At 37.4% G+C, this 14,498-nt stretch overlaps 1 protein-coding gene across 4 annotated transcripts in view; it reads right to left on the reverse strand.

Moving 5' to 3' along the window:
* USP22 (ubiquitin specific peptidase 22) overlaps window positions 1-14,498 on the reverse strand; it is a 113,398-nt gene that overhangs the window by 54,409 nt on the left and 44,491 nt on the right. For 2 of the 4 annotated variants that reach the window (XM_032989043.2, XM_032989044.2), the window contains exons 3-4: window positions 3,029-3,142; window positions 2,437-2,481 (exon numbers count right to left, since the gene is read on the reverse strand). The exons of 1 other annotated variant lie outside the window; for it this stretch is intronic. In XM_032989043.2, the coding sequence (XP_032844934.2) occupies window positions 2,437-2,481; window positions 3,029-3,142 (159 nt within the window). The remainder of the gene's footprint in view (window positions 1-2,436; window positions 2,482-3,028; window positions 3,143-14,498) is intronic. One more of the 4 variants, XM_032989045.2, reaches the window with a different exon arrangement.

Genomic DNA, 14,498 nt, shown 5'->3' on the forward strand with positions numbered 1-14,498 from the left:
GGAAAAAAAAAAAAAAGACAAAACCATTTATTAGGAATGGTTTGGTGTTTAAAGTTAAAAAAAAAAGTTTAATAACACCCACAAACATACCAAAAACTCCAATATAAACCACCTTAAACAAAGATTTGCAAAACAGGCACAGGTTACCATTTACAGTTAAAGGAAAGTAGCGTTTTAAGAGTGAAAATTCATCATTTTAAAAATGATGCTATAAAATAGCCAGAGATTCAAGTCAGCATGTGAAATCTCCATCCAAAAATTAATTTTATTAGGTCAAATACACAAATTGTCATTTTTCAGATAATTTATCAGGCACATATGGATGAGTGAAGGAAAAGGCGATGAAGGCTCTAGTTTATAAAAGTCACAATTTTGCAAGTAATCATTAATATAAATTATTTACTTTGCTATACTTCAGCAGATCCCCCTTTCTCCCCCTCCCCAAAATCCAAACATTAATTGGAATGAAGGGCTCCATGTATTCTCACCTCCCTTGTTATTAAAGAATATTCAGTACTGGGGGGGTGGGAGGAAAATGGTAGAGTTGCAACTTGTTCAGAGTTATATTATATAACCCTGAACTACAGCTGGACACGTGAACTCATCACACTAAGAGTTAATATTACAAGAGTATGAAATGAGTCTCATGATATTTGGGGGTTTTCTTAAAGTTTTTTCTCCAGGCATCATGTTGTTATGTGAGCATCTATTAAAGTCTATACTAATAACCTTCAAGCACTGTAGATAGAAGTTTGAAAATATACAACACTGACACTTCAATTTTTAAGCCAGTCTCAGTTTTTGCAGACTGGATTCACTTCTTAAGTTGGCAACACTATCTGAGGTAAACTAACTCTGTAGTAGAAATATAAAACCAGGACACTGAGTTTAGGGTTTGTACTAATTTTGAGCTTCAGTCTGGAGGAAGAAGGGTTCCCTCCCCCTTTATAATTGTTCAATTAACATGATTCACTAGGGGAAGGAGAGGATGGATTGAAGCAATGGAGAAAGGAGAAAAGAAACCATAACTCTCCATTATTCTCCCATGTATCTCCCTTTCTCACTGCTGAGATAAATTTGCAGGGAAACACACATGGTTTCATGGTGCAAAGCCACAGAGCATAAGCTCCTATACCATGACTTCAAAGAACAATTTCTATATTGTGTACTGCAGTAATTTAAAGTGTATCGTTGTCTATTCCTTCATTTTGTATCTTCATCAGTCATTACAGATTTGTTCTCTGGGGACACAAGTTGCAATGTGTGCACTCATACGTATGTATTTTTTTAGTATGTCATTCATTAGTCAGTAAAGCAGTAGAGAGAAGGTTTTCTGCCTGGCCATCCCTCTTGGTGCTTCTTCCCTTCATTGCACAACTTTGTGGTCCAAGACGACAAGATGAACAATCCTGTAGCTGTAATTACCCTAGAATATACGCTACAGCAGCCTGATGTCCACTGAGGACAAACTGGCTGCATCTCAGTCCAGAAAACATGAATGTATCATTTGGAAAGGACAACATAATTAAGAAACCAATCTTTGAATTTACATATTCAAAAGTACGGAACTGGGGGATCATCTTCTATAGCATCATGAAGAAGTGTTATGTTGTAGTCCATTAATTTGGTGCCCAAAACAACACAGTTTAGGAAGGTTTGAAGGAGTTCTCAAAGACATGCATAGCCTAAATGAAAGGTTTAAAAACATGCTTCCATTTTGTCTTGCTTTGAAAACCAGCACTTTGTGCTAAAGCATTTTAAGCTGTATTTTCTTGTTCTAGGACTCACTGGCAGTATCACTATCCTCCTTTCCTCTGACTCAACTCCCACAAAATAGAGAATAAGCAGAAAGTAGACTGCGATCTCTAGTAGGAACTAAGTAAAAGCAGCCATACTTCTGATACACCATCAGAAAAAGCTCTAGTTAATACGATGGTAGCTGCTATTTTAAAAATTGAAAATGAGGTTAAGAATGGTTTGAAGACATATCAGCCCTGACTAAGGCTGTCACATTGAAACAGGATGCCATGGATTCAGTAAGAGACATTACTAGACAGAAGTTGTCCGTCTTCAAATACAGACTTTCCCACTTTAAGAAAACATACCCCCTAGAGGCCACTGGAAATGGAGGATGGAAAGCTTTTATAACTGATGCTTAAAAACTACTCAGCTAAAGATAAATGCTACTTCCTTTCCAAAAAAAAAAAAAAAAAAAAAAAAGGATAAAAGGTTTGGTTTGGAGTAGTTCTATCAAGGAAAGGGCATATGAAATCAAGTCTGCTGTAATTATTCAATCATTGGAACATATCCAAACAAGAGGAAAACAATTTGCACGATAAAACTGGCATTCTTAACTGTGAATCATGTCTAAAATGGCAGGATAATCAGCAAAGGGACGCTTGTTAGTGAAGTGCGTCGCCAGCCCACGCCTCTTACCTGTCATTGTACACTGGTAGTGAGAAACCACTGTTGGGGTGAAGGCTAAAAAAGAAAAAATTAGGGAAAGCAAACTGAATAAAACAAATGTGTGTACATATATTTGTGTGTAAATATTTCTACATAGATACTGTGTGTGTACCATGAAAGCACAGGTGTGTAAGCAAGCTGGCACGTTTCTATTAAAAAAAAAAAAAAAAAATAAAAATCACACACAAAGGTGGCATTTCATGTGAGGGGAACAGATTTGTTGCCTGTATCACCTAAATTAGCCCAAAGGAGCAGACTGTTACATTTTCTACCTAATACAGATCTGACTGATATTATGAAAGTTTTGCAGGATTAATGTTAGATATTTTTATATTTTTTGCAATTAAAAATAAAATATTTTTGCTACAATTAGATGTGGCGCACATGTTAAACTAACAGTCTAACTCCTGGAAAGTAACAGCTAGACATCTCTCTCTCCCATGGCCTGCACTACTATCTCTAAAGACCTCTTTCTTCCCCTTACTGTTTTTTGCCATTGACAAATGGTAGGGACAGGTATGATTAAAAACAGAAACAAGAAATTCAGGCAGGAAAACCAAACCTTGTAATTTCCAAGCTTTTCGTTGTTCTTCTTTGGCAATTTGTTCCATGTCTTTGTCGTATATGTAATCTTGACACATAAAGCAGTATATACCCCCATACAAAAGGTCTATGGCTGCAAAACAGAAGGGGAGTTGGGGAGGAGGAAAAAAGATGTGAGTTCATAAACTAGAAGACATTTTTAAGCAGGCTTCCAAGCCAGGCACTGTTTTTTCTCAGCAGTCCACAAAAAGCAAAATCTGTACCTTAGAATCTGGAAGGGGAAAAAAAAAAAAAAAAAAAAAAAAAAGAGAAATTTTTCCAGTACAGTATGTGTTATTCAATTGTTTCTGGCACAGCAAGAAAACTGTGCAAGACAACAAAGCAATAGCTGCCTTGAAGTTGTTTGTAATTCACGATATATGTTTCGAAGACATTAGTAACCAAAAGGTGTAATTACAGTGACTGACTAGAATACATGCAGAACAAGTACTGTAAGATTTGGTATGTAAGTCTGAATTGTCTTCTTCTAAGATTTCAGTAACTTCTATTCAAAGCTATTAAAATAATTAGAAAGCACCTATTTAAAATCCAGATGAAGGCTCAAAAAGAAGACAGCAATGAAAACTCAAAGATACTTGTCCAGGGGAATGGTCTTCCGAGTAGTTTATTCCACAGGTGACGTGTGTCTCAATTTCTTGTTTCATACACCCTTTTAGAATGACCACATGAACACTGACCAATGCTAAAAATATTTTTCTTACACAACCATAAACAAAAGAAAGCCAAGGCATTAAATAAATCAGCTAACTGGGAAATGACATTTTGCTTCAACATATACCAAGGAAGAGTTAAGTGCAAACTAATCACAGCAAATTGCTGATTTTTGGTACATAGAAATGGAAAAAAAACACAATCAAAGCCAAGTAAAAATAAAAACATTCAGTGTGCACTAACAAATTCTTAGCCAGCTACTAAAATACAATCTGCACCTAGCAGACACCTGAAAAACACATCACCATTCTCCCTGAAGAATATATCCTCCATTTATTTTATTTCCAATTACTTTTATTTCCAGATAAATAGCATTATTAAAATAATCTCACTACAGTGGAAATTTGCTTTAAACAAAGGAAACCATTACCACATTAGGTGGCCTGCAAGAAACAGCACTGGATTACTCTGAAGTTATAAATAAGCCAAACCGAGTGCCACGCAGCAGGAATTCCGCTGTCGGTCTCATCAGGCAAACAAAGGTCAAGATCTTTGTACCCCCGTTAGGGGTCCAGTGCTCATGGTGAGGTTTCTTGGTAAGGTTGGTAAGCTTGGCAAGGTTTCTTTCTAACCACGTCTCATCCATCCCTCACAGTCTCTACCCCTCTCCTTTAGTCCAGTGCTCCCTTTTTCCCCTCATCCTCTTTCAAAATCAGTTTTTCAATTATTATGTCAAACAGTTTGTTACTTCTCCTCCTACCTAGTACAGAGAACAATTACTTTGAAGTTTGCATAACATCTACTCGTTCTCATCTTGCTTATGTGCTTCACTCTTTTGTTTTGTCTATTTGGAGCACAGTAAGTTTGTGGAAAAGGTTAAGGACTGCTTGCATTACTTTGTGTAATGTCCAAACACCAGAATTTTCACTCTGGTGCCCGAAGGACTTAATAATCTCCTTTAGCAGTGTATCGCAAAAAGGGTTAAGAATCTTAGCTGCAGTGGTGATCAGTAACAAAACACTATGCACCTGGGGAGGGGGGAAATCACAAGTTACATAGTAGAGCTACATAATATTTACTTGATTATCTATTTCACTATCAGTTATGCACTGTTTTCAACAAAGAATTGTTGAAAATCACAAGTATTGGTCTCAAAACACAAGATCAAGTATTGTTCTCCATGTATTTTTCTAAAGATCTGACAAACAGCCCCCTCCCCTCCAGATAACTGAACCGGGCTGGCAGAATATTGAATAAATAGAACTCTGTGCACACTAATACTTTCCATCTACCATCAGAATGGGTAGCCATACATTGTGCTCAGAGGAATCCTTACTTTTCTCAGCTTTCTGGATTTACATGCATGAGCGATGAAGTACAGATGTCAAGACCAAAACCAACAAGAGACCACCTTACACAAACCACTTGTTCATTGCAGAATGAATTCCTGGTGTAAAGAATCAGTAAGTTTAACAGAAATGCTGGTGGAATAAAAGCTGTAATTGTCCAGCGACTGATTAAGGACTCTTGAGAAAATGTCCTCTCTCCAGCACACTTATGTGAACAATACAGTTGTATATATGCCAACACTTTCAATGTCATTAAAAAGACTGCAACAGGTTTTGGACAAATTAGCTCAAGCATCAGTGACAAGGCGGCCATACAGGCCTGGTTACAGCACAAAGGAAGGGCAGGAGTTTCTCATGAAAGCCAAAACACGGCTGCTCAGTTTCAGGATCCTACAAAAAGAGTTCACTAGTACAGTTTGAAAGTTAATTGTTTAGTATAATTTTTTTTCCCCCCTTGAAATGTACTTTAGCTTCCTTATTCTGGTCATCTTGAGGTGAAAAAGAATGTTTTCTTTAGGGCACAGTGAAAAATATCCACTACCAAGTCACTCTGATGAGCTACTGTGCCCATGGAGCTGGTCTGCAGGGCCTGGCAGGTGCTGGGCAGAGGGTCCCCAATGGAGGAACCACTGAAGGGACTGTGTTACTGACAGAAATTCTTCCAAAGCAAGAAATTCATCAGCATTAACTGAAGTTACACCACATCAAAAAGACAAAGTCCAGACAAAACTTTCTCCCTCAAAAGATTGGGGGGATGTGGGTGGGGAGGGGATGGGACATGGAACACAAATTTCACCTCATTGTTAGCAACAGGCTCGTTTAAACTAAATTGCTGTGAAGCTCGACCCCAAACCCTGGCCAGAAAATTCAGTAAAAAATTCCGTAAAAAAAAGACCTCAACAGTGAAGTATGAGAATGCACATGTAACAAATTTCATCATTTGCATTAATATTTGGGATCACAGAACTAAGAGAAATGGGTCTCAAATTCCTAAAAAGTTTGGGAATTACTAAACTAGAAACAATGCCTGGATGTTTTAAATTAATCCCCTGCAAACTCAGTCATGATGCCCCACATTCCTCACAATGAACATCTCTTTGAGGAGGTTCTGCCAGAATAGCTGCTACTTCTACCTTCCAGTATCTTAATACCCCTCTCAGGAGGGAGTGGGGGGTAAAATCACTGTACTTTAATTCAATTTTATCTTAATACACACAGAGAATTGATTACAGGAAAAATACAATATGCATTCAGAAGAAATATACTTTTTTCTTTCATAGGCAAGAACCAGAAGAAATTTCAAAGAATCATAATGTCATTTTTATTAAATTTGATCAGTCTAGTTTCCTGCTTCAAGAATTCAAAATAACTACTTGTGGATCACAGACAAAGTAATTTAAGAATGAAGAGGCCTCTTGGAATGTAACATTTTCCTTTGCTTTTTATACCTTTAATGCTGACAACGGGCTACCCTTATTTTAAAGTTGGATCTCCTCGTACCCTTTCATACACAAAATTCTAAGCAGCTGCAACACAAGAGAGAAAGTCCAAAGATATCTCATTTTTCATTTAAAAATAAAGCTATCAGCCTGGAGAAACAATGAGGCATCACAGACGATCATGCAGGAATGAGAGAAACTTTATCTGCTGTTGTAAGTGACAGTAAGTTTCAAAAGACAACAGCTCAGGGGTGAGAGTTTAAATTTAAGCAGCAAAAGGTCTTCAGAATCTCCATCTGGGAGCCAAGTAAAGTGTTTTGTTTAAGCCCGAGTGCTTTACTTTGCCAAATATATCCACTGACGTCCTTGTGAAAATGTTAAGAGACCAGAGATGAGGGAACATAACAACAATATATAAAAAAGCAGGGAAGCATGCCACATCCAGAGTGTGCATGTGCACGCACGCACGTCTCATCCAGTTAAGAAACTTGTATGTTCAGTTTTTGAAACACCCAGGTGAACAGAACTAATGTTGCTCAGTTGAAAACGGGATACTTCGCCATAATATATGACAGCCTTCAACATCAGGTATGACATATTTGTGAATCATGTTTTGGTATCATCTTCCTGGAAACACTGGTTGCATTCAAGTATAACAAAACATACAGCAACTCAGTGTTTAGATCAATTTTTACCTGTATTGTAATTAATTCCACTGTGAATTTCTGTGACTCAATCATGGCATGTTAGCAACCTGAAGTCAACACACATTCATCCTCTATGCAAGTCACATTCTGATCAACTTCAGTAACAAAGGAGACTAAGTTGTTAGTTCTTTTAGACAGTATTCCAAATCAATATCCTAAACTAATTTATAATCCCTAATTTCTCACATTATGTGTTAATCATTAAATCAGTTTCAGAAAATAGTCTGAAATTCACAAGAAGTGATTTGCTAAACTTCAGCCCGCTCTCCACTTGTTCTTGCATCTCATATTAGCACAGAACAAGCATCTGATTGTCTTCCTCCTGTTTTCCTGGCACATGAAACCTGCAGCACAGGTGAGAGTTCCTAAACTTTTAAGATATTAAGGTTTACTGATGTGAGTAAGAAAATCCTACTAACCTCAATAAGCAACAAACAAACAAACAAAAAAAAAAAAAAAAACCACCAGACCTCCAAAACACCCAGAACATAAACCACACACACACGCCCCCCCCAAAAAGAGGCCAAAACACACTAACAGACTCATCTGATGCATCAATCAACTTACATATTTGAGTTTTTGCCAGAAACTAGTGAGCAGACACATTAAAAGCAGACACATTCTTTTCCCTTATCCTCTCAGTCTATACCAAGATGATCACAGCCTTATCAGCTTTCCTAGTCACAGACTGAAAAAGTCTGGTCCTGCTAAATGGTGATCCAACCTAGCTTCCACTGAAACCACTGAGAATTACAGGTATGTACTTTCGGGAGAGGGGGAGATGGGGGGTGGGAAACAATAACAAAACCCAAACCCAAGCTTCCTTTTGTTGTCAAAAATGCAGCATCAGATACCCCATCTTTTAATATACATTAAAAATGATGGCCACAGTTAAGCATTACCCTTCCCTCTCCCATTCAACATTTAAGAGAAAGGGTATTTTCTCCTCCTAATACTTGAGACAAAACCATTCTGTTCTTTGGGTACTACTTTTTCTTTTTTTCAACCAGTAGCCAGAACACTATCTGCTTTTCTCTAAAGTCTCCAAGATGCTTACTGACCCCACACGGATCTAGAATTGTAATGTCTTAAGAGATCAATTAATTTGCCTGCAATCCAAACATGGCAAGTAGCCAACACTATCCTGCAAACCATTTAAATAAAACTAGGAACCCAAATGGCTAGCCTCTACACTGTACACTTGCCTCCGTGATGGTTTAGAGTATCATCCTCTATCAGCGTGTGAATTCAAGCCAGAAAAGATGAAGAAAAAATGTCCTAGTATGCCTGTGAAATCTAGATACCAAAAATGTTTTTCACTGTTAATTTAGATGAACCATGGTCTGTCAAAACATTTTATGTTAATTTATTATCAGCAGAATATTAACTCCAGTTCCTTGACCTCATTCAGAAATACAAGTATCATACACACACACACACTACTTACATATGTGTGCGTGCACCCAGTAATACTACAGAGGAGTCTGTGGCATGCCTACACTAACATTGCCCTGCACTTCCTATTATAAAATGTATCTTGCTTTTTGTCAGTCTTCTCTCTGCCCTTCTCTGACCCTACAACCTTCAGCAGTTCCCCTGCTTGCAGCAAACCTTTGAAAACTGAAAAGAATTAAATCCTCCTGACTAAAGAACCTTTTCTTGGTTCCCCCAAAATAGTATTCAGGTTTAAAGGAGAGAAACTGCTTAACACTACCTACTTAATCTTGCTGAGAATTTTCTCAGAAATTTAGGGGCAGAATCCCCTAATCATAGCCACCAAGTTTTGTGCTGCTCCATATGATATGATGCAAATTGCTTATACTCATCTGCATGGTCTCATTTGATCAACAACGGAGACTTACCTCAAAACACTATTTTCAATAAAAGCAGCAGTAAGATCCAGAACTGCACAGGGGTCTGAGGCAAGCAGATGCATACAGAGCTGGCAATATGCAGGTAAACGTTCAGGGGGCTGTCTTTCTGAGGGCTAAGAATATTTTCCATGTGTACAGAGAACACTTCAGGAGTCATTTCTGATACTAAGAGGAGCTTTTGAGAGATGGTTTGCAGGAGCTTATCCCTATCTGCACTTACCAAAGCAGCTCCTAGCAGAAGACAATTGTGATGAACAAATGCCTGCTGCCTTCCTACGAGTTCAGTCTGCTTCAAAGTTTGAGCTAAACTATGGAAATGCTATGCTGGAATGTGCATCACATAAGCAAATGAGAATTTGCCTGCAATACTTTGCACAATACACCCTAAACCAGCAGGAATTTTTAATGGCTACGAGAAGTGTTGGAGGTTCAAAGCCATACCCTTCGGCTGACCTGCGTATATCCAAGACACTTTCCTCCTCTTCCTCCACTTCCAATCAGTGATTACCTGGTTGACATCACAAGGATATTATTACATTGAAATACAAAGAGGTTGTACTTTCTACTATCAAATTTCATCTCACTTTTATTACTGTAGTCAATGAGATTATTTAATTCTTATCACAGCACTACCTAGCCCCCCTCAGTATGAACCACCTCTGAACTTTGTGACCGTCATCAATTTCACACACAGATATAATTCCTTCTATTCAATTACTAGAAAATAGCAGTAAACCAGGACTGGTTCTGCTAGTGAAGTCCGTGAGCACTACACACTCTGCTTTCAGTTTATTCATCATCAGTCTGCCTTTATCCTGCTTCATATACATCACAATTCTTATATTAATCCCTGCAACTTCTACCCCAAGTAGTAATTTCCAAGGTAGCAAAACGTCAAATTTTTCACTTGATCTAGACAAATTAGGTCCCGTGCATTTCCTTTTCCTAAGAAAATCAGTTATATTATCAAAAGGACCTATTAGTCTGACACAATCCACCTCTGACAGAACTATAAAACACTGTACGCTGTTTTCCATTTGCCTTCATCTCCTTAACAGACTTTTCTCCACACCATCACCAAGCAAAACATTAGAAGTCAAACCAAGAGGCTGGTAAAATGCCCAGATGACCTTTTCTACCCACTCTGAGCCTAGATGCAAAAGGAAAAACCAAACTGCTACTCTAGCACTGCAATACACTGTGCTGAGAACTGCTTTAATTGCCCCTTCCAGACAGAGTATAATGAAGGTCTTAGCTGTTTACGTAAGAACTCAACTCTCCTGCCATCATGCAGAATTAACAGAGCAGTCAATACCTTCCAACTCAAATGAAAATTAAACAACTTTTACTGTCATTCCCTTATGTAAGTGTTCTGTTTCTACATATTAAATTTCAGACAGGTATGCATTAACAGTAGGAAATAGATTTTTTCCTTTGACAAACTTCAAGTATAGAAACCCGCTTTAGCTTTTTGTTATGTTTCCTCTGAATCAGATGAAAAAAAATAGTTATTTGTTTTCTAGGGGAAGTAGAAGATTTTTTAACTCTACCAAAAAATCCTCAACTTAATCCATGAGCATTACTATTATGCTCACCCACCCAGTTCCTCTCACCACAAATGTATTTATTGGACTGAGCCTTACCTCAGCATATACTTAGAAAAAACAGTTCCTCAGCAGTTTGTGATCTAATAATTAATGAATGTACTCTAATTCTGAAAAGAACTGCTCGACAGTCTGTTTAGAAATGGAATGGTACTTCAGTCTTGCAACTGTTTGTTTCCTGTTTAGTCTTTTAACCACTTAACCTCAGTCCTGCTGTTTCACCTACCTCTATTCTTTAACTCCAGAACAGGGCCTTACAGCAGACCAAGATTTCAACCAAAAACTGCATTATGAATAGTATCTCTGAAACAGCACATGTGTTAAGAGTGCCTCTCTAACAGACAGAAGCATAGCATGGAAATGCATGAGTTGGCTCCTTACCAAGGAGTTTAAATAGGTCTACACAGAGCTTTGCTACTGTAATTGAACTAATCTAACTCAGAATGGTTATCTGTAACAGACTTTCCTAAGCCTCATACCAGTGATTTTTCTCACATTTAAGTGTGTTTGTGTGTGTGTCTATACATATATATACACACATGTATTAAAAAAAAAGGCAAAAAACAAAACAAAATGACATATGTATATATATATATATATATATATATATAAAGCATGTGGGGGAAACTACCAAGCAAGGTTACATAAATACTCCACTCTCAAAATCATCAATTTTGTTTTCTCATTCACTCAGAAAGAAGAGTAAAACTTAATTTGGTGTCTGCCTAGTATTTTTCAGTCCCAACCAGGAAACTGATAAAAGAATCACTGCTACGGTTTCAAGATGAACTCTCTCTACAGGACCAACTTCTCTTCTCTTTTAGAGCTACTGTTCAGAGTCATCTTCCTGCTCCTGCTGCTCTGGGACTATGTCTTTTCCTTCACTGACCAAGTGTACAAGGAAGGGACCAATCAGTTTTTACAAGGACAGAAACCACCAACAGATTCCCCAGGTGCAGGAACCCACTTTGGAAAGATTATGTAGGAAGATGACAAAGTACGCTGATGGCACACATTCATTTAGAATAATCAAATCTAAAGCTTGCAAAAAGCTCTAGAAGGATTTCAAGATATTTAGCAAATGGGCAATACCATCAAGAATGGAACTCTAATCACTACAAATAAGATAGTATATGAATAACAATTACCAAGTAGGAAAGAGGTTTTGGAGTCATTGAGTACAATTCCTGAATAACATCAGCTCAGTGCTGAACTGCATATAAGAAACACAAAGTAGAAGGCATGGAAGTATTAAACTAAGAATACAAGTCATTAGTATAGTAAAACGTATTAATCCAAAGAGTTGCCATCACAGATGGACACATTAGAAATAAATAATAAAAAAGTATGGCGAAGATCATACAACAGTTTCAGTAAGACAAAAGAGTTCGGGATCCTACAGGTTGGGAGAATATCTGACAATATCAAAAAGATCAAGAATCCCAGAAGAGGTCACTGAGGACTTTTTACTCACCATTTCTCAACTGCTCACAAAAGAAATACAGAGCAAAGTGACAAGACACATTATAAAGCAAACCAGAAAAACACATGCATTTTTTCTAGCTCAGAGAAACTGTGGAACTCGCTGCCTTTGCATGTTGTGGGTGCCAAAAAGGAACCAGGCTTTAACACTGGCCAAGCTACTGGAACATAAGCATCTAGAAGCAGTCTCCTGTACAGAAACTTTTTGAAGAGCTGAGTAGTAGAAAAAGGGAACAAATGTTTAATGACTATATTGCTGCCTATTCTCTAAGATATCTCAGCTGACCATTACCAGGTAGAAGGCTGGCTATTTATGACACAGCTTCAGCCAGTACAACCACTTCAAAGAAGCAAAACGTGTTTTACGAAATTAGAAGAGGAAAAAGGAAAAATTACGGATTCTATATTATTAAAATTGCAACAGCAGAAACTATTTCCTGAACTAACAACACCCACAGACCAAGATACCACTTTATGCTTAGGCTGCTGGATTTCAGATCTGTAGCATCTATAATCAGATGCCTATTACAGTGACTTTGATTAAGTACCTTATAATTCTTGAGGAGGGTCTGGACAGACAGCCCTGCCTTATCTGCTCCTGACAACTCCTTCGCAGACTACATATTTTGACACAGCTCATCTCTGTCTGAGCAGTCCTAGGACATGCCCATGGGTGTTTATAACTGATACCACTTTCATGTACTTGTGGGGGAGTGATAAGGGATGCCTACACAGTAAGGAAACAGCACAGAAACAGAACAGGAAAAGGCTAGTTTGAGTAGTTCTGAGTCTTCAAACTCTTGGAAAGGTCAGCTTTACCTACCTCTTTCTAAATGTTCTCACACCTGCATAAAAATTTTACACTACATTAACAGTTCCCTACCCAGTGGAAATATCAGCCTATCATGGTGATCAACTAACAGAGACTGTGCAATACAGAGATTAAAAAATAGAAGCTCATATAGCTGGATTTTACTTCATCTACCCATCACCCACATCCACAACTCAATGAATATATTAAAATAAGTACAGTATTATTAACGTACACTGAATAGGCAAGCAGATGCAAGAGCACAGGTATCACTATAAGGTCAGAGTGTGAGTGTCTAATTTATATTGCTCAGGGAAGCAGAGATAACAAGGGATGTATTTTAAGAACGCTCTGGACTATGATCCTGAAGCCTCCTGAAGCACATAGCAGTTAGCTGCAAAAACATCACTTCCAGTGCTCAGACAGCTGTTACAGCTGAAATCTATGCTATTTCTTACAACTGTGATTAAGTGTGCAGTTCCTGCTAGTCTCCATGGAGACTGATGTTGGCTCAGCAAAAAGTCACCAAATGTTAAAATAATTCCCGTTCGTTTTGAAATTTCAAAGCACTTAACTTGTTTTTGCCTATCAGATGTTATTTCCCCAACGAAAATTGCAGCAGTAAAAGCAACCAAAAGCACTAACAAAACTACAAAAATATTTTTACAGCTCATTTCACATGCAGCTGGAAATAAAACACCAAAACATACATTAAAAAAAAAAAAAAAAAAAAAAAAAAGGAGAAAAGGAATCTCCAAAACTAGAAATCAAGCAGTCAGTTGTACAACCTTCACATATATGTATTTGTGCACTGAGTACATTATATTTAGCTGCAAAAGAATCCTTTCTGGGATGATACAATACTGTATTCTGTACTTTGGCTTGTATAATTATCTCTTGTCCCTTTTATCTAAAGGCTATTCCTTTTGGGCAGAACCTTATCTGACACATTCTTAATTGTCTACTACCATGACAATAACTACAACAGTCTAAGCAAGAGTGCATCTTCAAAGAACCTCCTTTCTCTATTATGTTTTGTTTTTCCTTTAAGGAAATAGAAGGTATTTCACTACAGAGAAATTTTACCCTGCACAAAAAAAATTTTACCTTGCACAAAAATTAAATTGAAGAATTTAGGCTTCCCAAATATGTAGACAAACAGGAGCTCACAACATGTGCAATTACAACGCTCTTTTAAAAAGGTTCTTCATAAATATGGTAAGTTTAGTGGTGAAAGTATTACAGTGTTTACATGGTACCACAGATAAACAAGCAAATACTGTCTACGGTCTCAATTTTTTTAACTGTATTTTTTTAACCCTTAAACCTCACCATAAACTTATATTGGCACCAAATGGGTTTTTATACATAGATACACTTTACCAGAAATCCTTAGATAGAGTTTACCTAGAGTAATTTGTACTTCTGCGTTGGTAAGGATTCTCAAATAATTTCACCTAATGAATTGACTTCAAAAGCTCTTTGAGAATACACCCTGTAAAAAGCAATAAA

The sequence above is a fragment of the Tyto alba genome, unplaced genomic scaffold (genome assembly GCF_018691265.1).
Source record: "Tyto alba isolate M040663 unplaced genomic scaffold, T.alba_DEE_v4.0 Super-Scaffold_28, whole genome shotgun sequence".
Classification (NCBI taxonomy): Eukaryota; Metazoa; Chordata; class Aves; order Strigiformes; family Tytonidae; genus Tyto; species Tyto alba.